A 25,719-nucleotide genomic window follows, 5' to 3' on the forward strand; every position below is an offset into this window, starting at 1 on the left:
AAGTAATAGAGCATAGTGCACGAATCCTGAGCCTAGAGAGTCTTGAGATGGCAATTGCTCAACATGAACATGCCTGCATTTCCCTCTGAGTAGCTGGCACAGACCTGTCTTTAATTGACACGGAGCCCTTGTGCAATTATTTTGCCTTTCTGTTATCTTTTATTCAAATACTGTCTACAGGTCCCTGCCAGGTTCACATCTCTAATTCCTACATAATCATTTGGTAAAAGGCAAGTCTATTCCTCAAAGTTTTTCTGTCTTTTCTTTCCTATTGAAGACCACTTTATTTGGTATAAATTGGGTCCTGGAGACTGCAGAAATGGCATTCTTTATCGACAAAGTTCTTTTTATTTGTTTCCATAACACTCATTTGCTTAAAAATATAACGAGTAAAAGAAAGCTGTAGCAGCTGGAACAACACTTTTAAAAGTGACACCTCCCTCTGCAAAACAGCAAATGTGCCACATGCTATAGATTATCACCCAAGGTCAGACCATTTTTTGACAGCCTCACATAACCCAGACTTCCTTCCCCTAGGAAACCTTTATATAATCTGGCCCCCACGCAATCCGATTTCTTTCTGCTCTGTTGGCTTCTCCCATTCCTGTTCTCCTCAGCTCTTCCATTTCTAGTAGTTGCTAGAACTCAGTCTCCTGTAAAGCTTCCAGTCTGACACATGCTTTCTCTTCAAAACCTATTTCCTATCACCAGCAGTGCTTCAGATTCTCTCTTTTCTCATGAATATTCAGCTGGTGTTTCTGCCTTCCTCAAAACAGTTATCTCTCCCAGAGAAAAGACATGGCAAATGAAAATGCACAAATTTTGAGAATAATGCTGAGGTCACATTCAGCATACTTCTGAATTAATACAGGAATAAATCCGGAATGTGAAGCACACACTAACAGAGCGTGCATGCGTATTGTTGTAAAAACTAGAGATTATTCAAATCAGAAGAACTAAATAAAGCAAAGGTTTAATGGAGTGGAAAATATACAGCGCTAATGTGGTTCTTACGTTATGTCAGAAATGTTCACAGATCTTCAGGGTAGACTCTTAATTACGAAATCCTGCATGTCCTTTGCCGAGCAGTTTAGTATTCGACATCACTTTTAAACCAACAACCTAATTAAGTAAAGCAAAATGCTGTCATTCTCCTGGGTAAAAAGAAGCCTGATTCCTTCGTTAGGAGCTCCTTCCCAGCATTTCACGGACCTCTCCCACCAGGTGTCCTGGTATCAGCTCTGCCACACTGAGTTCATGGGAATAGGCCAAGCAGTACTATTTGGGAACACCATTTTGGTTCTTGGCACACGCTAATAACGGACCAACCTTTCATCTCAAAAAGCCTGGGTGCAAACTCAGCGTGACAGTCTGTGCAAAGGGAACGGCTGTAGCTCCCAGATGAAACACTAGAGATTGACCCTATGGTTGGGCTCCCTTCACATTCTTGCACAAGGCAGGAACGTACAACCTGGGTACAGGCAAGGCGAGGCTGGAATGATCTGAGCAAACCATTGCAGGAACGTAAAGGTGTTCACCTGGGAACATCATGTCCTGTCCGCTCCCTCCTCGGCTAGCTGCTTATTATTCTGCGTGTGTGCCCATGCATGCACCCGAGTACGTATACTTATATAACAGATGCTATCTGTTTCCTTATTTCTTTACTATGCTATTTCTGATTTAAAAAGTGTGGTGAGGCAGCAGGGAAGAAGTGGCTGTTTGCTTCGTCCCGGCTGGTGCATTCTGAGTCAAGTACGGCCTCCCAAAGAGCAGGGCGAGACCCTGTCATGCTATGGAAGAGAAGCACTGTGATCACCAGCCCTCACATGCTGATCCTCATGGTCCTCTGATCCCTCTGGAAATCAAGTCAAGGACCAGGTATGGCATCCAATTATTATTACCCAGCTGGCTTGAATTGAATTGAATGTAATTAACTAATTAACTAAGGTTTAGACCCTGCCTACAAAAGGCGGGCCATTTCCTCCTGGCTGTGGAAGATGCAATGACATCCTTGGAGCTGTAGCCCAGGCTGATGAGCAACAACTGGTGACCCCAACGTGATACAAACATGAGAGACCCTTGTGGGAAAATGATTGAAATTGGAGGGGAATGGGAGAACATTGTTCCCCAGAATTCAGCTAATATTAGAGCAGCTCTGACATGAAACACAGCTGCTGCTCCCAGGAACGAACAAGGCCTCAATATCCTTGAAATGGGGAGGAGAGTGATATGAAGGTATCATGGCTCAGCCCTGTTATCGGGGACAAGAAACAACGAACAAGGCCCATGCTATACCCTTGAAATGGGGAGTGGAGTGGTACGGAGGTATCACGGCTCATCCCCGTTATCAGGGATGAGAGGCGCCTGGTAAAGATAACCATAAAAATGCCATCGAGGGAAGTGAATCACAACCGCTGCCTCAGCAGTGATGGCGAAATTGTGTCCTTCAGCTACTAAGTCACACCTCCACCCGCCTCCGAGCTGCGACCACCCCTCAAACGAGTAATTTACACCAATCCTAATTCGTGAACACCCCTCACGAGAGAAATTTACACCAATCCTAATAAAAGTTATGTATGACTAGAGTCACTCGAGCTCCACCTAAAAGATATGAAAAAAGTATAAAATAGCGGCAAACAAAGGGGATGTTAGGGAGAAGCCCCCCCACCGGAACGTCTGGGATCAGTCGATGGGCTGAACCTCTCTTCTCCCCCCCATAGGGACGCCTATTGGGTAAGAACTCTGTGTTATGTGCACTTACTTAATTACTTACTAACATCTTGCTAGCTATTTAATATTATCACTGATCAGTAATCGTTTTATATTATCACTGCAGTATTTCAATTAAAGTTGTTTTTGTAGTCAGTCACTATCACCGGCTATCCTCGAACCTGTATTCTGTCACAAATAATATATATATACATGTTTCCGGAAACTTTTGAATTATTATAAGGAGCTGGCCCATAGTACTACTAGTGATGATCCCTTAATAAGTGGGCGAATCACCCTCCGACCTACTGAGCTGCCAAGAGAGGGCAGGGGGAGTCGGGCCCAAGGGTCTCGTCTAACTTGGGAGCTGGTATACTGGCCAAATTACCTCCTGTTCGTCTATTAGTGACGGATCCCACGATAAGTCAGACGAATCACCCTCCGACCTACTGAGCTGCCAAGAGAGGGCAGGGGGAGTCGGACCCAAGGGTCTCGCCTAACTTGGGAGCTGGTATACTGGCCAAATTACCTCCTGTTTGTCTATTAGTGACGGATCCCACAATAAGTCAGACGAATCACCCTCCGACCTGCTGAGCTGCCAAGAGAGGGCAGGGGGAGTCGGACTCAAGGGTCTCGCCTGACTTGGGAGCTGATAGACTGGTCGTTTTGACCTCAAAACGTGACAACCCTGAAGACCGTGACCCCAACTCCCTCGCTGGAGCCAAAAGAACCGGAGTGAGAGTCCTTCGATAAAGAAGGTAAAGCTGCAACCCCAAAAGAGGGAAGCGATCTGGAGTTGGAATGAATGAACTGGGTCTCTGCTCACTGTAAAGCCTTCTTGAAAACAAAAAACTGTAAAACAAAAAGGGGAAATTATGGCATCCAATTATTATTACCCAGCTGGCTTGAATTGAATTGAATGTAATTAACTAATTAACTAAGGTTTAGACCCTGCCTACAAAAGGCGGGCCATTTCCTCCTGGCTGTGGAAGATGCAATGACATCCTTGGAGCTGTAGCCCAGGCTGGTGAGCAACAACCAGGAGTAGCCAAAACCTAACGAGTGTGAGGTTCCTTTTGGACAGCTCAGCTCCCCAAACTATGAGGCTGGATGAGCACTTGTGCCCCGGAGAAGGAGGGGATGGGAATGTAGCAGCACCGACTTGGATTGACTTAACACAGGACTGCAGTCCGGGAGACCCTCCCTGCGAGGGAGGGATGGGAGTGGGCTCACAGCCAAGCTTTAGAGGTGATAGAAGTGAGATGTTTGCCCAGGGGAATGTATGAAGTCTATCGCAATTTAGGAATACATGGTTTGGAAATGGAGTGAAACTGGAGTGAAGAAGCCCACTCTTTGTAAGGGCAAAGAAAAAGGATTTAAATCTCTCACCAGGTTTTCTTTCAGGAAATTATTACCTCCTCCTGATTTATGTTCTAGTAAAATGAACCCTTAGTGATTCGATGTCTTCGTGCACTGATTTTAAAGAAAACGTGCAGACAGCTCCAAAGCCCTGGCCAGCTGGGAACCCCAACATATGCAAGCACATGCACGCTTTGTCAGAACAAGTTTTCTTCCTTTGCATGAGCATTGGAGCTAAAGACCAGCACAGAAAAAGGGCTTCTGAGAAGCAAGGATCCGATGCATTTTTCCCATAAATTCCCTAGGAGAATTTATGGGGATGGAGTTAAAAGTGAGAGAAAAGTTGTGATACCATCTTACTCTAAACTGACTTTTGTTTTGTTTTACTAAATGGATTGCAAGCATAGGATCTCAAGACAAATCCAGAAGCAAAATGCATGTTTGTTACAGCGCAGGCTTAATTGAATGAACATATTATTGTGGTACACAGTGGCTCATTTTCCAATAGCCTCAGGTACGCTGAGACAAGAACTGCTCTATTCGGAGCTGAGAGTACACGACATGTAAACACGTCTCCCGAAATAGCATCATTTTGTTGGTTTCTCTCCTTACAGGTTAAAACAATCTCTATTCCGCTGTCACATTTTGCACCGAATGGATGGTTGCTGCTGCCTAAAATGGGTAAAATGGCAGACTTTGTCTTCTGCAGGTGCCACGCCAAAAGGTTTAATTTCTGAAGGCATTTAAAAAGCTGAAAGATGATGTACGGAGAAGCTCCTGCTGGAGGGCTAGATCTTTATAAATTCATCTCTTCTTTGGACAACACTGACCATTCTATTTTTCTGAATTTATTTCAAATCTTTTGTTTATTATTTAAAAGAAACTACTCTGCCAAGCATGTGGAGCATTTCTTTTCCTGAATTAACAGTGCTGCCTCCACACTAAATTTTACAAATGGGGAATGCTGAAATGGGCATATAAAATCTGCAATATTGCTTCGATATAGCTATAAACAACAATTCAGGCTTTTCCTACTAGTTACATAACATGCCATTTATTGAGCCAGTTACAATATTTTAAAGGCTTATAAAATTGCTGTTGGATAATTTACTGGACGTGCCTCCTAAATCTGCCATCATGTGTGCAAATGATGGCAATTAGTGTTGAGATAAAAACATATGGTTTGTGTGACAGACATAATACTATCTCAGATAAAACAAAGAACTAACTGCCCTTCTGTGCATTTTCAAATAATTGGCACCTAAAATGGGATGTACAAGAGATGTAAGAACTTTAATCCTGCAAAATAACTTGCTTATTATATGTATAAGTGATGCATCCACACATTTAAAGGGGCCAAGGGGCATTTTTAGGAACATTATTTGTAGCAATCTCCATTATTAGGGTAAGACCGAGAATGTGGTTTCTATTATCTCAGTCACTCCCACTCTTTTCTTTAATAAAGTACTTCACAGGAAGTGTGGATGAGATGACGTTGGAGGAGGGCTTTGAAACATGGCTGTTAATTTAAAAGGATTTCCCGTCTGTGGGATGGAGCGTCCTATTTCTCCCTTGACAAGGAATGATTCACTGCCTGCACTTATGGGAAATGGAAGCAGGCAGGTTGTCCTACGCAAGCACAAAAAGCTGACAAATACCTGCTGGTGCTTGTCTTGACATTTTAAGAAGGATAACTTTGTTACCTGCTTGGTACAGTCACAGATCCAATACTTAGCTCTTCTGTATGAGAAGGCAGGGAGAAAGTATTCTCTACCTTCATTCACTGCTGTACAGACCGATCAGACAATCGTCATCATCAGTGACACCAAAGGGTACCACACATGGGGAAAGCTCAGCTGGTAGGATAAAACAACTGAGGAAAAGCCCATCTGATTCATTCACAACATTATTTAGCAGAGAAATAAACCAAGCACCAGCAGAAAAGTGATCTTGAACCAAGAACTGGTTTCCAAAGTTTGCACTGCACTTAGACAGCAGAAGGGAACTTTACTACGTAAATCCCCTTGGAATGCTTTGCTTAACAAGCCTGATGGTCACCCAGGTCCAACATGTTGTACAAGAAACCCCTCAAATTGTTGTGACTGTTGCAGATGGGGCTACAACAGGAACAGACAACAGCAGGCATATCTGAAGGCCAAAAAAGTCTATTTCTATGAAACCAGCCAAGAGGAGGATAAGGAAGAGAAAGAAAAATGTGATAAACTGCAGATTTCTCATTGCATACTACACAGTTGTGCGTTCTTTTAGCTTTTTCAAATAGTTCCTTTTTAGAAAAGAGAAATGTATGCTATTTTTGCTCACATATCAAAACTTCAGCTTTGTCCTGAGAAAAATTAGCAGCATCTTGCAAAGCATCAGAGTTTTACAGACTGACGTCAGTGATAATTTAGAACTTAAAACAATCACTGGTTCTCTTACTCTCTGAAGACCTAATTACATGTGTTAGAAACTGAGGAACTGGGACGCGTTCTGGTTATTGATCGCCTTCATGCAGGTGTATCAACTGCCATACCACATTATACACCGGGAAAAAAAAAAAATCTGTATTTTCAAGATGGAGATCTCAGAAATGCTATTTATTTTTATCAAAGGAATGACTCAAAGAGTCCATCAGCACATGCATGGGAGATTTCTAATACGAGAAGACTGTGTAACGTAGGTTAAAAAGAGATACTGTAGCTTAATCATTGGATCATGTTAAGAATATAGTTCAAACATGACTAGTTAATAAATGCCTCTGTTTGTGCTCATTTTGGGGGATGACTTCAGTGGCCAGTGAAACATAAGGCCACATCTTGTTTGCTGTCCTAGTCATCTCTTGTCTACTCATGTAGATATTATGCTTTGAACGAATCAAATCCCAATGAGGCAGCATAGAGAGATGTGGAGGCAGCTCTGAAGTTGACAGAGTTCCCGCTGGACTTGGACAGCCTTGAATCAAGAGGCTGATACTGCCCTCCTAAAGTTCTCTATCCAGTGGAAGGAGCCCTTAAACGAAGGAGAGCTGCCCTAGAGGCAACTGACAAACAGATGTAGAAGCTGATGACAATTTTTTTACTCGCTATGTCACTAAAATTTCCAGCATCTTCCTCACCACTGTTAGTTTAAGTATCAAACTGGCCTTACAGCTCTCTTGACTCAAAGAGGTCGTAAGGGTAACATTACTACTCCCGTCTCACTGTCACCCAAGAGCGGCAATGTTCACATCTAATAACTACACCTGGTTTTGTGTAAGTGTTTTTATAAATGGTGAGTGGTTCTTAGAGAGGCACATTTACTGTTACAACTAACTGCACTTTGAGCTATTTGCTCGGCCAAATACAGGCTTTGATCCATGTGCGGGGAAAAACGCTGGCCAACAGCAACTACTGCCAAGCAAAATATAATAATCTGTAATAGACACAGTGGGATTTGAAAGGTAATGAAATATAGATTTTAAAATCCCAGAACTGAAGACAGTTCTTAACAATCTTACTAATTCTTCACAGTGAGCTGGCTGGCTGTCTACTTCTCCATGTTAGTCCTTTACTATGCACCTGAGGGTCATGTCTAAGTTCTCAGCTATAGAGCTGCACTGGAAATCAGGACAGCTGGTTATCTACCACTGCACTACATCTTTTTTCAGTGTCCTCACCTTCTAAGCCACTGTCCTCTGTTGTGTAAACGTAAAATAATTCATTGATCATAACAAGAGCAAAATGGCTGCAATAGAACAGGATGAACAACTGTTCCCTGGTCACGGTTTTCATTTTACACAAGATTTTATCAGCTCCTTGATCTTTAGCTCCTCCAAACTGAGCAGTTCTTGCCTACTTAGCCATTTCTTGTATGGGGACACTTCTGTACCCTTTGTAATCTTTGTCACCCTCTCTTCTTTTTCAGCTCTACGAGAACTTTTGTGAGACGGGGTATCAAAGTTGCACACACTACTCCTGATGTGAATGCACTATGGATGTTTATAGTGACATTCTGATGCTTTCTGCTTTATTCTCTGATCTTTTGCTAATACTTTCTAACATTTAATTGGCTTTTTTTGACAGCTGGTGGGCACTGAGTGTTCAAAGAACCATACAAAATAATCGCAAGATTTCTTTCTTGAGCTGAGACTTCCTCACTGTGTATTTAAAATGAGAATCGTTTTCTTCCACCTGCAGCACTTTACATTTAATAGCACTGAACACCATCTGCCATTTTATTTCCCAGCCACCATTTATGGCCAGGTCCTTCTCCAACTTCTTGCAGCTGGATTTCCCTTTTTGTTTTCGCAAATAACATCATACAACTAGCAACTTTTGTCACCTCGCTACCCATCCCCTTTTACAGATCACTTATGAATGTACAGAACAAACTAATAGCACAGGCGCTGACACAAGTGACCTTCCTTCACTTCTTCATTCTAAAAAATGATGATATAGTCAATACAGTTTTCTATATTTTAAGCAGTAGTTCATTCTTCTGAAGGCTTTCCCTTTTATCTCCAAAGAAATATCATTTCTTCACAAGTCTCTGGTGAGGGACTTTGTCAAATGCTTTTGGCTACGGAGACTCTATCAACCAACCTTGCTTGTCACATACATATGAACTCTTCAGAATGTATTACTTCCCTTTACAAAAGGCATGTTGACTATACTCCAATATATCATATTTCTCCTTGTGTCCAGTACTTCTATTTTTTTTCCTTTGTGGACGATCCCGCATTTGGCCATACTAATATGCGTGTTGCTCAGATATGCCTGATTCACCAGCCTACACAAATTGTGCTGTATAATTACACTGCCCCTGTTAATATCTGTCATTAACTTTTCTATTATCAGTGAGCAGGAGATACATGAGCAGCTAAACCAATAAATTCCTCATTTCCCATGATTTTCTTAATTACAGTTGAGTTCCCACATGGCTTCTCTGGGCTAAGGATTAAGCTTATGGTTATAGCATTTTTCTCCAACAGGAATACTGAGCATCATCACCTTCTAAGCCTATTTTCATGACATTTGCAGGAATTTAGGGTCTTTGGGAACAAAACCATGGTTTCGAATTTGCTTGAAATTGTGCAGCATGCTCTGTTTAAGAGGGAGAAAGCATCACTGCCAGAGAGTATGGCAGCACATGCCTCGTTTCCTTAGGAAAGCGGGCTAAAAATGTATCGCCTGTCTCCTTTTATAGCAATTTGCCTGAAAATGGAAGTCTGCATGACTGCACTTTAGAAGACATTCTAGAAGTACGTGCCTCTGTATGGCCTGGTTTTGTACAGAAGATTCTACGGAAGAACAGAAACCTGTAGAGTTACACTGTCAGAGGAACAACGTGAAGCAGACCTGGCTGAATTGATTTGAACTATGTTTTCTATTAATTTTGTTTATGAGATTTTACATCTTGTTCAGATGTATTTTAAGTCTTATGTTTGAGATGCTCTTCAGTAAAGGCATTGGACATCTTTACTCTTCCATTAAACACTGAGTCTGTCAAGAATTAACTTGAGACGGGCCGTTCCTGTCTTCTTTAAGGTTGAAAAAACATCCCTAGACTTTGTTTAGGCTTACGGACACAAAAAATGGAATAAAATTTATTTACATTTCCTTTGCAGGCTACCATTAAATAACATTTGAAACCTAATATCTTTCAGTACAAGAAATTATTTTCTTGCTTTCAGGTAACTGGAAGAGAACACAAGTAATGGATAAAGAAGTTTGGTCTTTTCCTGTGACAAAGAACTACTGTCTGTGCCCTGGGCGGATGGAAAAGCTGGGCATCTTTGCATGTCCTGAAGCTCATATTTACTCATGTTCTGTAGGCTTAAGCGTTTCTGCTCAAAGAAAGAAAGAGATAAATAGAGAAAAAGGGAGCATATTTCATTAGATCCAAGTCAAAAGTCTTAGCTTGAATTCTTCCCTGCTGAAGCATGTAATGTTTCTTATCCATTCATTAGTATTATTCTTCAGGTTGCTAGAAACAGATTAATGTCCTTATTTCCTTGCGGGAATGAATAATGTCCTTTGGCTAGACTGACTGCTGAAACACTTTTTCCACTGCTCTACACAGCCTGTGCAATAACCACAGAGCTCCTAGCCCAGCTGTAATTACCTTGAATTTGTGCTCATAATTCTCAAAAGCTTCCATGACCATGCAGACAGCCTCCATGGAGCGTTCCAGTCGTCCATCCACCCCGTTAAAGCGGTACATGCTACCGGAAACATCCACCACCAGGCGCAAGCGTTTAGGTTTCTGCTGGGGGCTCCCAGGCTGACAGGGAAACATAGCAGAAAAAAAACCCCAACAATATAAATGGGAAAGCTAAACATGAGTAATGATAAAACACTTCAGAAAGAGAATCCAATGCATTTTGTGAAGCAAGAAACTTTTATCCAGCAAACACCAATTATTTTTTTAGAAAAGAACAAAACCAGTTTAACCTTTTTTCTAGCTGTTTCAAACCAGTTACTTGACAGCTCAATTTATTCTTTCCCCTCACCTTCAATGACTGGAAACAAAATACCTCGAAAAATTCCACACATGCTTGTCAGGAAAATACTTTTTCTGTCTCAGTTCTGATTCTTAACATTTTATTTCAGTAGAGAGACTCTCAAATTTGCTCTTTCTGCCAAGGTTCATAATGAAAATGCTTTTCCTTGGCTTATGGTACTAACTGTAAAAACTTGTCTGCTGAGGTTAATAACATTCCAAAAATGTTTGAAATCTTGTTCTGATTAACTACCAGTTTCTTCTTCATTCTGATGCCTAAACCATTATTTTTTCCTGAAAACAATCCCCATCTGTTTTAACAATTTTTGGCACAGTACATTCAAGGGAGGTGTTTTATTTGTTTTATTTAGTGTGCAATGAGATGAGTCTGGATTCAAGTACAAGGCTATTAAAGGTGATCTGGCAAAAAATGAGTCATATTAAAGACAAATAACTAAAATGCTTCTTTTACCTGTAAAGGGTCAAGCAGTTGTGAGCTTTATTCTTTTAATTACCCTCTTAATGGACTGTGGCATCCCTGTCCTCCCAAAAACAAAGGGAGAGAGAGGGCCCATTAAATCCTACATTTATTTTGCTTTTATTCAAAACTTAAAAGTGTCCTTTTTTTCCTAATAGAACTATTTTTACAAAGCCTTAAAACTAATATGTTGAGTAAATACATTTTGAAAAAAAAAAGAGAAATGAAGATCTAATCACTTTTACTGATCTTTCACACAGGCAGTGCCAAGTTCCATAAACCCTTCAAAGCAACGGACATCAGGACCAAGCAGCATAAAAAATAATATCAAGGATTCATCAGATGTGGGCAGCTGACATGCAAAAAGATATTGTACTTGGCTATTTAAAAAAAATTCTTAGTGTAGTTAAAAACTGCAATCTATCATTAAGTATTACTGTTAAATATTATGGACTAGCCCCATCAGTTTTGGTCAGGTTTTGTTGGTCTGATTCAAGTGGTTTTGCTGTTGCTGACTCACATAAGGCCTAACCATAACATCTTCTAAGCAATGGCTGAATTGAGCCACAGGACAGACAACTTTATTGTATCTTAATGGCTTTTCCTCACACTTTTTTTGCCATTATAATTTTTATTCTTGTAAATCCAAATATCTGTGGAAGTTGAAATTCTTTGCATATCACAGAACAAGGACAAGACATTTGTAAAACACTTTTTTTTTTTAAAAAAAATCACTTCCAAGGATATCAGGGTATTCATTAATTAAAATTAAATTAAATTAAATCAATGAGAAATATTTTCCTTTTTCTTAGAAAACAAACAAACAAACAAAACGTTTTCTGCTAATTGACTTCAGCTCATTAAAATACAAAACAAGAACATAAAACTGTTGCACTGCATCAAAACAAAGCGCTGCCTAGATCAGCATCTTCTCTCTGAGGGTGGCCAACAGGAAATACATATGGAAGACTACGAGAAGAGGTAAAGCAAATCTTCCTTCCCGTGGTTGCCTCTGTATCAGAGACTTCCCAAGCCAGAGATGATTCTTCTCAGTTTCTCATCTGTGTAACTTACTCAAACTCCAAACACAGATATTGTACAGCCACTACGAAATCAGCAAACTGGTTAAGCTCTTTCCCATCTTTCCCTGCTACTTGTTGGATACTTACTTGTGGCTCAAGTTCTCCCCGTCGCTTATAGATGGCTTTTTCTCCTGTCAGCCCATCAATGATTTTGGCATCATCTAGCTCTCCAACAGCTTGGTGTCTCAGCCATTGTCTTTCTTTACCCTTGGCCTACAACAGAAAAGAAACCCTAATTCAACCAGTGACATGAGTACATGTTAGATAATTTAGGACCTACTGAACATGAATAAGCATGAATTTTCTTTTAATGATGTGATAGTTTTGGCGTAAGTAAAAGAAATCTAAACATGTTTTCATAGCTGTCCTCTTCTTTTTCTCTGAAAGAAAAAAAAATAACACTGACAAAGAACATGTTTCCTCTGTAATTTTGTATTTTTAAAGTTGTTTCATATATAGGAGTTTAACTGTGGACTGCAGAGATGTTAACCTTTTTTCTTGCAAATATGCTGGAAATCTGTGTAACAAGCCTGTGCAGAAATACATACAACCAGAGGAACATGCATAACTGACCATTTGTTATGTGTTCTCCATCCAAGCAGCGCAAGAAAAAAACATTGGACCACTTAATGGTAAAACTAAGTAGTATTCACCTTAAGTAATGGTAAGTGGTTTCTTTTAAAAACAACATTAACGATAAACTATTGTTCTATTTTAAAACAAAAACCTTAAAAATTGTGATACTCAAGAGACAGTCCACTAAATGCTGCTTTTGTTTTATGTAAAAGGACACTGGTTATCTACAGCCTGACTTGATGAACATGCATTACAATCCAGGAACTCAAGTATTCATGGAACTCCTGTACATAGAAGCAAGCACTTCAGATTGAAGCCTCAAGTGTTTTAATATTATAAGTAATATGTTTAAGAATGTTTTCAAAGGATAGCTTCATCATCTAAAGACTACAGTAAAGTCTGCATATATGGTTTTCATGGTTTATCTAATTTTTGCTTATATCTTCAGGTTGAAGCTGCTCATATTAGTAGTAGGCCCAGCAAGGAAAGAAGATTTTTAATTTATATACATATAATGTTTTTGCACGTTCAGCAAATCACTGGTCAGCAGCTGGAGGAAAATCAAATATCCAGCAGGACATAAACTGCCTTAAATATTAGTTCTCAGGAATGAAAATCAGTTGCTCTCTGACAAGCAGGAAGTGTTACATTACAAATCTGCAGTAAACTGCAGGCCCGGGATTTGAGAAGACTAATCTTTATAATTTTGTACAGTTTGAGCAGTGAGATGATGGCTTCTTAAGGCTCAGAGAAATCTTCGATTTTGCTTTGCTCAGAAGTTCTGAGTTTTTCTTTTTGGCGTGTATGGAAGAAGGAGTTCTGGAATACTGTCTATTCTCTATAGTTACTCAAGACTAATGGACTACTTCCCTATGAAAATAAGTGGGCAGAAGGAATATAAAGCCACAAGGAAAGTGTTTTGATTAATTAATTTTACAGCATAGAATTTACATAGGTGTGACAGACACAGTTGTTTTAGTTAGGTAGTGTCAGAAGCTCTACAGATGCTTCCTGATGGGAGGCAAAACTGATGCCAATACATGGAAACCTCAGCCTTTTAGTAAATCACAGAACAGGAAAGAGGAAAAGATTTATTAGGTTGCGAATTCAGTCAGTTGTGCCCTCTGGTACATTTTCATGGTGCTACAGTCAACCCAGCTTTAACTCATTTTGGCAGTGGGGCATCCCTGAGATTGTTTTTACCACCAGCTAGTAGTTACTGGTATCATTCAATATTCTTGGAATGAAATTTGAAGTCCCTTCTTCCAGAGGATCCTTTGTTGCCTGAAGAGCTGTATAATATCACAAGAAGATACCTGCAAATTCCAGGTGACCTCTACATGCTCCACCAAAATGTCACACTGTAAGAGTTTTCCTGCTGTGAAAAACACAGTAGGATAACCCATGGCAAATTTCAACAACACTCCAACTAATCATTAAAAAAGTGCTCCTGCAGACAACATGCTTCTGAGTGAGTACAGCCTGTCTAAAATGAATCATGCACCTTCCAGGATGATGCAGATGAGATGACTTTGTTCCTAGTCATCTCAGTCACTATAAGTACTGGAACAGAGGCAGATTCTTAATGCCTCCTTAGGGCTGAAGTTTCAACAAGTTTTTGTCATTTGCTTCCGTTCAGTAGGCAGGAGGGACAAACAACAGAAGATAATAAAGTTTCGGCTTCATTGAGCAAATTCTCAACTAGTTTCACTACTGTTTTCATTGACAATGCTTTAGCTTTGTGGCTATTTGCTGTTCAAGGAACAGCAGTATGAGAAGAAAATTGCTTTTAACTATGAACATAGTTAAAAACTATTTAATATCTTTTGAAGCTTATGCAACAAAAGCCAGTACTGGAGTTGAAATTTGATTGAAGGAACACAGAGTTGACATTCTCTCCTAAAATAGGAAAAAATGCTGACAAAACCTGACCTAACCTCTTTCCAAAATAACGCGGAAAATTATTTAGGCTACTTAGCATCTGCCTCTTTCATGCAGAATTCCTAAGAATTTATTTCCTTTTATAAAAGCTGAAACAAAAATCCCCTTAAGCATGTGTGTTATACATTGCACATATATATTACAGAAAAACTTCAAAGCATTTTCAATATATAATTTTCATAAGCTTAAAAGCAACATAAGTTTAAAAGCATTTACAATTTTAAGAGAAAAACAGAACTATTAAATATATACCTTGCTTTGACATTTTACTAGAAAGGTCATGCAACCCATTATTATTGCAATATACTGTGACCATATTAATGAAAAAATATTGTGTATATATTCATTGTGTTGCATTTGAAATTAGAAAAATGTGCTAGATATCGTATCTTATCGGCATGGCAATGGCTGATCACAATACGCCACCGCAGTAATTCTTTTCACTGAAAGATATCAAAGGCATACTTACAAAAACCCCTGCAAAACATAACCAAGATGTCTGACTATATCACAGAAAAAGTTGTGCGTGTGAAGTGATCACATCTAAACATGTAAGTGGTAATAGTATAGGATGGTATGAAATATTGCCAGTTGTAGTCTGGATTTGTTTCTGGGGAAAAGTTATGCACGTGTTCCCTTAGCTGCTGGAATCAGAAAACTGCTACTGACAGGGCGCAGGGTTTTTCGCATCATCAGCTCTCTGAACCATGTGTATTACAGGACTGCCACTATTTTATTCTTGCTGCTATGACCAGGCTGTTCCCACATAGTCTACATCAGACAGAGCCCCCGTAGGCTCGGTGACTCAGGGTCAGGTCTGCCCAGTTTAAATGCAGGTGCTTAAATGATGCTCAGAAGCTACAGGGACAGTGGCTCCAGAGTCCCTCTGCAATAAGCAATAAAAAGAGAAGTACTTTCTGGAAGACAAGTCATCTACAATCTAAGAAGGTATTCTGAGTCACTGACTCAGCTTTTGAATCCAGAGTTCATACAGACAAGCGTTATTCAGGGTTTGGCCAGCATTAGGAGAGGGAAGAAAGCTCATCATTGACTGGATTTCCTAGACTTCTGGCTTTGCTACTCCTACAGAAGACAAATGACAACTCGTAATGTTTTGTTAATGTTGCTCAAAGAGCTGACAAAGATCAGTGAGCTACGCAAAGTAAAATGATCAAGGAAATTACATTCTCAGACTGTATTTGTGTTGCAGCCTTCCAGTACCTAAAGGAGGCCTACAGGAAAGCTGGAGAGGGACTTTTTCCAAGGGTGTGTAGTGATAGGACAAGGGGCAATGACTTTAAACTGAAAGAGGGGAGATTTCGACTAGATATATGGAAGAAATTTTTCACTCAGAGGGTGATGAGGCACTGGAACAGGTTGCCCAGAGAAGTTGTGGATGCCCCATCCCTGGAAGTGTTCAAGGCCAGGTTGGATGAGGCTTGGGGCAACCTGGTGTTGTGGAGGGTTTCCCTGCCCATGGCAGGGAGGTTGAAACTAGATGATCTGTGAGTTCCCTTCCAACCCTAACTATTCTATGATTCTATCTTTGTATATCACTTTCAAGGATCAGCCTATTCCAAACATTTCTTCCTGCTGCCACTAATTTTTGTGAGCCATCAACAACTGGACCTGAATCCCAGCCTCTTGATTCTTGGGATGTAAAATTTAATCAAAGGAATATATTTTTAAAAACCCCACAAACTTAACAATAAAAAGACATATGTTGAAAAGAAAATCCAGGTGAAATACACATGGGCAATATACTTCCATTACATGAACAGAGAGCTTGAAATAAAACAAACTCAAACATTTTTAAAAAGTTGAAAGTGTTCGCTACTGAGAAGGTAATTTGGGATTTTCACAAAGTTAAAAACACACAGATATCTGAGCTGCAAAGTTTACTGCAACTGGCTGTGCCATTGACTTCTTATTTGAGAAATGAGGAATGTCTGACTGATAACAGAAAGAAAACAGTTTTAGCTTAGAACCCATGGTGTACATAGGACTATCCAGAAAAAAGGAGAGACAGAGGCATAGTCCTTCATCAGGGTTGAATGACTTACCATGCTGAAGAATTCAAATAAACTTTTTGTTCTTCTCAAATGATAACATGAAACGTGCTTAGACTCAGCTTCCCAATTAACAGAAAGCATTTTGCAACCAAGTAACTCCTGTTATCATTTATCTTCATTTTCCCTAGTGCATCTTCTAATAAAAAACCTATTAAAATCTGTATAGGAATTTGTAAAGTTAAAGATTTGCTTTCAATATTGCTCTTATTCTATGATCTAGCTTTTCCAAATTCAGTGAGTTTGTTTTTTCATTGTAAAGTACATTTATTAGGTCTGTGGTTAGATGTTAAAGGTTTTGCCAGGAAGTTAGCAAAGTCTCATAAAATACTGAGGCTTATAAGACTTTGCCTCAATATTAAAATGACCTTTTAAACAAAGCAATAGGATACGAGTCCTTATATTAAAATATGTTCTATTTTGATTATGATTAACGTGATCCCTGAATGTAAGAATTTAGGCTCCAAGGAACAGATAAGGCAGACTAAAAAAAGATTTTAAATTGAAGATTCGCTTATTCACTGCACACCCGGAGTGTGCTTCCAATGGCATGTCTACTAGAAACGTGGTAAAAAAAGCACCTAGATATAAATAATGTAGGAAAAACAGATTTTTATCTATTTTTTTTCAATTGAAACCTGTCTTTACAAGCCAAAAGCACATGTCCTGAACTGAAACACATATTAGGTGCATGAATCACCTAATGATGACTATCTTAAATGTTCATTATATGAGGAGCTCTCTGAATTGATACATTCACAACAAAACTGTTTAATGGTTCTCTGTGTGATTACAGTAGTGTTGTAATTACAAAGGCTTAGAGATATAAGTAAGGCAAATAAAAATGTTACCTTTCTTACTTGCAATACCAGAGTATTGGCTTTTTTGACCCAGGAGGAGTTTGTCGATCATATAAAGCAATTTATTTCTATATTTTGGTTTTATTGCTGATGTAAGGAGACAGACGAGACACAGCACAGTGACTAACTGATAAACTAAGGTATATGTATACCAGTGGTTGGTAGCCTTCAACAGAAATGTTTTTAATCATATATGTCTTATAAGGAGTAAAATTAATTTTCCTGTAATTTTCGCTGAAGATTAACAGATTCCCCCTAGAAACAACGTAATTTTTATTTTATTTACCCCATACATGAACACTAGTATGAATAAAACCTGGAACAACCACAAGTCCAATTACTAGAAGAAAGGCAAACTGGTGGTTTTGGTCAGTTTCCACTTAGCAGATGTGGGCTATACCTATTCCTACTAGCTAGAGTTAAAAACAAACATGAAAAAAATTCATATTTTCAGCTGCATAGGCAGTAAAGCACCCACCTGGAACGGGTGTTTCTTTTAACATCTGTAGCATTTGCACTTCTCCCCTAAAAAAAAGTCTTTTGGACAGGAGGTAAAGACACAGGCTGTGCTCTACACATCATCACATATTCCTTTAACAACATACAGTATTTTCTTTCACAAAATTGTGCTCCTGAATAAGTAATCTCTGTAAGCTGTGGAATTGGAATACTGTAACTTGTAGAGATGAGCACTGGGATCCACTTAAAAGCTGCCTTTGAAATAGTAATATGAGACTGTTTTTCTTAGCCATCACTATAACCTGAATCTGCTTTTAGCCCTAAAACGTATGACGGTCAGATGCTAACAGGATATTAGCCGGACAGTATTTGAGGCCTAATGTAATGAGCTCACCATGTTCCTTTACCAGTGAATTTAAGATTACCTGCAGATTGTCTAAGATGATGCGGAGTGACTGAACCTGACGCCGGACTGCTCCAGAGAACCTTTCGTAAGTTGATGCATCATATTCACTCATCTGAATCTCTTTCAACCTAAAGCAAAGAACAGAGAGCTAAGAATAGATTAGGAAACAAGCACATCGACCATTTACATACATAAATTACAAGCTTTCGTGATAACAGGCAAATTCAGACTGTAATAACCAGACATAAGAGACAAATCAAAGAAGTGGCAGCAGCTTTTGTGAATTTTTCAGAAAGGCCGGTGATCACCAATGTCTACAGGGATTGCATTACATTAAAATTTATTAAAGTTGCTAATCCTTTGTCTCTCTCTTAATCTGCTTTAATGTTTGGGAACTAAGTCAGATATTCTGAAAACTGTGTTCAAATTCTAAAGGTTTTATTGGCTCAGGTGTTGCTATCTGTACATAAAAGGATCATGGGTATCTATTCATTACTTCACTGCTGGAGTATTTTAAACATATCATGATCCACTCTTTAACACAAAGGTTAAGTAAAGACACACTATAAAATCTGTCCTTGAAGACCTACAACTAGTAACTCTGTCTTGAATACCTATCTTTGTGCTTCATAAAATGATGCAACCTTGAAACAAAGAAGTTTTAAATAAACATTAACAAAAACGTGCTCCCCCACAAAAAATGAGTCATGTCACTGAACACTATCCTGTTCAGAGGTCTAACAGAGAGCGCAACATCTGCACCATAAAACAGATACATGCTTTTTCTATAAGTTAAGATGTGCCCACTTAAAGTTCTGTATCATTCTTTTCAACATCGTAGCTAAGCACATACTCTTAAACTGGTGAAACTCACAAATGGAATGTAATTACAGAGGTCTAACGGTGAACGAGCTGAGGGGACAGGCAGATATGCTGAGAGTGTGCACCATTTGATATTTCCATGACCCAGCATGTTGTAGCAAGGCAGCAATTGTGTATCTGGCACCCTACCATCCAGCACATGGCTGAGTTCAGTCCTGAGCTAAACCATATTGGCCAATCTGCGCACGGCTCATTTCAAACACGCCCTTCGTAACAGCATAACCTCACTGACACTGTTTTGAAAATGCTGATTTTCAAATGAACTATAAATGGATAGTAAAGTATGTATAGTCTAGTTATATTTCTAATGACAAGTTTTTTAATACCATAGAATCATAGAATGGTTTGGGTTGGAAGGGACCTTAAAGATCATCTAGTTCCAACGCCCTTTCCATGGGCAAGGACACTTTCCACCAGATCATCACAAGTTACTTGCCTGGAACATACAGTATATATGAGAACTGCTGTTTAGACTAGCCTTTTAATGGCAATATTAAAATCAAACATCAAATCTTTGTTGTCTTTAGTACGACGATATCTTTTTCTATTTTGAACTTTGCATAGACATAGTCATTATAGCCAACTATTATTTATTAGAGGCGGGAAAAGGTAACTTTCAGTGCCGTACACTTCATTTCATGGATCCCGCCAACAGAGTTCGGTATCTTCACATCAATGAAGAAAACATTTTCTTTCAAACAAAAAAACTTTCCTGTGCAGTTTTACTTTGTTAGACTCTACATCATTCCACAGTGAAAGCTAGTTCAGAAAAATACCAGGAAAAATACTGCATCTATTCAAGAGCAGTTGTTAACTTTATTCTAGTGAAAAAGGGCAACTTAAAATGTTTTTCACTAGAAGTGCTATCTAGCCAGGAAAGCAATCAATAGCTTTCATATTAAAATTCTACCTTCCAGATAATCATGTATAAACAAAGCAGTGAAATCTGCAGTCTCCCTTATTTTTTTTTCTCTAGCCTGAGAACTCCAACCTCCCTATTCTTAACTTTTAACTATTAGTTCCCACAACTATCTAAGAGGTATTGAATAATAATCCAACTCAAATGTGGCTTCAGAATAGGCTACATTTACAGCTGGCACGTGTCAGCTCACCAGTTTTAGCAGGACATGAATTGTTATCTCATGTACAGATACTCAGATTTTACAGGACACAGCTGCACTGTTTCCACAACATGAAGCAGTATCCAGGAATTTCCCCTAGTATGAATATTGCAAATCACCACACAGGCAGGCAGAAACTCATCAAAGCATGCCATGTGTGTATATGTGCATATGCACAAAGAGATGCACAGTATCCAAGACCACACGTATCAATTGTTTCTATTATGAAGCAACTGATCAGCGATTTTGAAGAATGGGGATATATAAAGGGTTAAAAGTAGTCCTCCCCACCTATCACTCCATAAAGCACCAGGAAAAAAGACAAAACAAGTTCTGCCTTTCCCCTAAAAACAAAATCTGAAGTGACTACTTTTAATTTAAATTTCTGTATGTTGCTTGTGTAAATTAAATCACTATTAAAAGGTATTTCTCCTTTCAGGGTCTTTTCCTTTGAAGCACTGACATAATAAAAACATGATTTAAAAATATACTTGACCTGAACACAACAGATAAATTGCTGTTTCTAAATACAGTGATTCGTGTTCAGTGTGTGCTCTGTGCTTAACAGCCAAATTATTTATACATCAGCTGAAGCAAAGAGCAATCTCACCTGCTCCTCACAGCACCCAGATTTGCCTCCTGTTGGGTATCGCTTTGTTAATAGCAACAAAACCTGAGCTGATTAAGATGCTTCTAAATTTATTTGCTCTGATGGTTTAATCTGTTGTCTAGTATTCTCTGCTTTAAGACAGATACTCACATTGCAACACGTCCTGGCCTGAAACACAAAACTCACTTGGTGTGACTGTCAATACACTTTGATTTTTTTATGCAAAGTACCAGAGTTTGACTTGAGAGTTCAGTTGGTGGAAGAAACCTGAATCTCTGTGCACAGTCTGGGAAACAGTTGATTAGCAACCACGCATTACACTAATGCTGGGGAGACCTGTGGTTTGTGTAGAAGTCTCTGCTGAGCTCTAATAGTTCAAATCATCTCACCATTTGGCTACAGGTCTTTCAAACAGAAGCAATTTACTTGTAATGGTCCATTTTGAAAGACATTTGTTAGCTGATGAATTTTTAACAACACACAATCTGGATTCATCATAATTCAAAGAAATTTTCACACGGTAGATTCCTTTTTTAAAAAAAATATTCACATCAGTCTCCTTATTCACCTAGTTATGTTTTACTCCACCAAAACACTCAGTCATTTTAATAATGTGGCTTAATTCAGTAACATATTCTATACATCTTGCCCAGAACAGTTAAACACAGCTGGCAAGCTCTCCTAAATGGTAATGATCAGAGTAAGGTAGTTGATAAATACAGTTAAGAAAGAAAATTCTTTTTAGCCACCTTTTTCAAATTCTAAAGAGCAATAAAGATCTTCACATTACCTCTGTTTAAAGGCCTTTTCACCCATCTCTCGAGCAGCTCTCTTAACCTCCTCAGGAACAGCATCTTTTTCAGCTTGAGATATTTGGTAAACCCTGTGGCCAGCATCCAGTCGATATGGCCCACCTTTGCCACCTAACCCAGCTGTGTCTCTTCCACCTAACATGATTGAGATAAAAAATAATTAAGAATATGCATTCGATAATAAATACAAATGTATTTTCTTTAAAGCTTCCATTGTCATATCTATAGATGTTCTAAAAAATTTGCCAACAACCCTCAGTAGAAATATTTATTGCCAAAGATTTTCAAAACCAAACAGCTACCAGTTAAGAACTTCTCCAATAGAATACTTGCGTTTATAGTCCCTTGAGACCAGATTCGTAATGGTTTCCACCTTGTACATACAGGACTATACACCATGTAAGTCTTGTACATCTGAAAGCTCCTGGTCCTTACAGACATTCATTCAGACTCTGCCTTGTCCCTAGAATTTGCTGTTTTACACTGTTTGCAAACCACTTTATCTAGTAATCACTATCATGCTTTTTTAGGAATAGGAGGCACTTTGCCTATTCTGTGTGCCCCTTGCCTACACCACCTAAATTAATGCGGCTACCTCTGTTCCAAGAGAATGGCAAATGACTCAGCCTAGTTTCTATGGCTGCAAGCTTCTGGTTCTTGATATGGCCAATGAAAAGAAACAACAACAAAATGTAATTGAAGTAGAGATCCACTAGATACAGTTTAAGTTAGGCACTGCAAATACTTCTTTTCAATGGCAATAAAGTGACCATGTATTGAGTAAAACAGCTCTAAGCAGAGGGTGGCCTGTATAAATCCATTTTTGAATGACACAGCATCTCCCTTAGACATCCTTCAACGATGCATTAAAAAAAAAGAATGGATAACCTGTTCCACCAGCCCAAGTATTTCCACCAACATGCGGCTTGTTGTCTGGATCCACTTTTCCATGTTTGGGGGAACTGACATCCAAACCACTGTCCCTCTGAATGGTTATCTGTAAAATAAAAAATAGATCTGTAAATCTGTTTTATAGCAAGGTAAACCACTCTAACAACACAATAATAACATACTAGGTCTCCCAAAGAGCTGTAGGACCAGTGTTATTTCAATAAATGAAGCATATCACCTGGTGAGGACAATAGGATAAAGCAGAGTAAAACAGAGCTTCTGAGTGGTGCGTTAGACCCACGCCAGATCTAAGACTATTGCCACACGTGAACCACTCAGTGCATTCAGATCTTATTCACCCTAGAAAAGCACTTACTGGTAATCGCCAACATAATTCAAAATCCCCCTGCAGAAGGGATCACCTGCAGTTCGAACGCTTCTCGTTGTATTGGCAACACCTGGCTGCACATCCATTTACAAACTCCACGCACGCCCAACTACAGCTCCACGTTCCCTATTGATGGGCAGACTGGTCTTCCTTTCATGAACAGGGACTAGAGAAACGACACGCTCTTCTCTGAGATTCATCAGTCAAGAGCTAGCTCAAATGACACTCTCACGTAATCCTTAACTTCCCCACCATGACTGCAAAAGCCTACAGTGACGGGTTTTCTACACTTGTCTACTGACTGCACTTTCCCCATCGATTGACCACACAGCGGAACACCCAACAGCTGTCAGATGGTCAGGGCTGAGTCACTTTAGGCTGGGGTAGGATTTAAGTGGGTGACTGAAGGTAAAAATACTTCTTCCCATTACCAACTCTGAGTCATGTAATGAATCAATGATTCATGTGTAAACTGCCCTGCAGTTACTAATCTTCTATAATTTAATGCCCCTTTATTTTTTTAATGAAACTTAATGACAGAGATGTAAAATCAATGTCTTTAACCTCTACAAATTACATTTCTTCTCATGTAACATAATAGATTTAATTCTCTGATGAATTTATGTGTCCAATAACTACAATTTACTGCCTTCTCAGAAGTTCACTGGCATTACCAGCATTTTCAATGGAACCGTAGAGCAGTTTAATCCTTGAATTCACTGTCTTGCAGACTCAACTTTATGCTGACACGAATTCCATACATGTTTTTGAACTGAAAACATGTGCTCTAACAAGTGTCTTGGCAGCTATTCAAAACATCATTTTCTTTCTCTTTATAGAATTTAAATGCGTTCAAAGAGATACAATACGTCCTCTGTGAACCATGTCATTAGTGTAAAATCAAGATCTAATCTGATAAATTACATTAACATCTGTATAGGAAGAAAGACACTTAACCACAACAATATGTTACCCCTAGGGTTTTATACATTTTTGGTTTAACAGATTTTCCCCAAAATAAACAGTTCTTTTTTGCATAACTGGTAGATTTCAAAACTATCACAAATATAGGTCAACAAAAATTGCTGAACTTAGTTTAAAACAAAATCATAAAACTAAAACTGTAGCGTCAGCCTCATGAATCAAACCAAAATATTATTCTGTAAAGAGAAACAATAAAGCGATAGAAAATCCTTTACATTTTCATCCTTCTGGGTTCTTAATGGAAAAATACTCAAAATTCTGCAGTAGAAATCTCTGAGGCCATCAGATCAGTGGATCAGAGATTTAAATACCATATTCTATTTTTGTCAAGTCTTTGCATTGAAAAATGTCACTAAATATTTTAAAATACAAGTATTTTTTAAATTTTGATTGAAAAGTTATGCAGACAAAAGAGCTTTGCTTCTCATGTGTACTCCTCACATATAACAAGTCGTTCACAAATAATATTTCTAGTACTTATGTACTAGATAAGTTTCTAACATAAACCTGTTTTACCATAGTGTTGATCTGATTAAAGCAGGTATTTGTAGCTTTGAAACAGCACATGGTTAACAGAAAATCTTTTGGTTTATAATGATCTGTGACTTTTGTTCTTAAAAGGACAGCAGAACATCCAACAGTTGATTTCTATTAAAACTTTGAAAAAAAATTGCATGAGAGAGAGGGAGAAAAAGAGACAAGTGGTGCAGTCTATCGTAACTTAAGAATGTGACCTCCTTACTAACTTTTTTACATATATAGGTAATAGGTTACTGGATAAAATAATTGAAAACTTAAGGATACTATAATGGAGCACCACCAGCAGATGTGTAAATGTAATGACAGTGAATTGTAGCAGTTTCATTCATTTACTTGATTTTTAAGCAACATCTATGCACACAGAAAGCAGCAGAATTTTGCTACATCCGAACACTTCAACAGCACTGGTTTGCTGGGGTAACTGTGGTTTAAATTTATCATATACTTAGAAACTGTGTTAAATTAGCGCACTGTACAGCCCTTTGAAGAAAATCTTACGGATGTACTTTCCTGGTTTTTCTTTGAGGTCTTAGGTAGTTCATTAGTGACTTATCAGGCTTTTCTTTTTCCCATCTCTGTCTCCACAGAACTGCTCCAAGTCAATTTTATAACTAATAACTCCTCTCTGCTCTGAAGGCACCTCTATAAAGTAAAAGTTAGACTAGTGAATCCCTAGATTAGAATTGAAGATATATTTTAGAAAGAAGTAAAAAGTAACTCATCGAGTCTGGACATGAAATCAGAGAAAGGATGAGGAAAAAAATGAAGAGAAAAACTTTTGGACGATAACATATTCTTCAGCATGACAGATATAAAGAGATGGAAGAGCTGTAGGCAAGTCACCTCTCTGAGGGCTGGAGGAATTCTTGACATTAGAAACTATTGGAAAGGTAGATTGAAGGGAGAGAGGATCCAAAACTGGATATATTATGAACCTGACAAACTGAAAGACAGTCAGTGGAAAAATCTAGTTTGTCTGGAGTGAGAAGACAAGAAAAACAAGTGCTGAGGTCCCTTCCAATCTCTAACATTCTGTGATTCTGTGTGTGAAAGTAGAGAAAAAGCTCAAACA

General features: G+C 38.8%; 1 protein-coding gene across 1 annotated transcript in view; it reads right to left on the reverse strand.

Annotated features, from left to right (window-relative positions):
- Window positions 1-25,719, reverse strand: part of VWA8 (von Willebrand factor A domain containing 8) — a 198,992-nt gene that overhangs the window by 6,119 nt on the left and 167,154 nt on the right. The window contains exons 38-42 of the mRNA XM_086611803.1: window positions 22,733-22,841; window positions 21,823-21,979; window positions 18,439-18,547; window positions 12,196-12,321; window positions 10,171-10,329 (exon numbers count right to left, since the gene is read on the reverse strand). Of these exons, the coding sequence (XP_086467929.1) occupies window positions 10,171-10,329; window positions 12,196-12,321; window positions 18,439-18,547; window positions 21,823-21,979; window positions 22,733-22,841 (660 nt within the window). The remainder of the gene's footprint in view (window positions 1-10,170; window positions 10,330-12,195; window positions 12,322-18,438; window positions 18,548-21,822; window positions 21,980-22,732; window positions 22,842-25,719) is intronic.

Source organism: Tauraco erythrolophus, chromosome 1 (genome assembly GCF_009769465.1).
Source record: "Tauraco erythrolophus isolate bTauEry1 chromosome 1, bTauEry1.pri, whole genome shotgun sequence".
Classification (NCBI taxonomy): Eukaryota; Metazoa; Chordata; class Aves; order Musophagiformes; family Musophagidae; genus Tauraco; species Tauraco erythrolophus.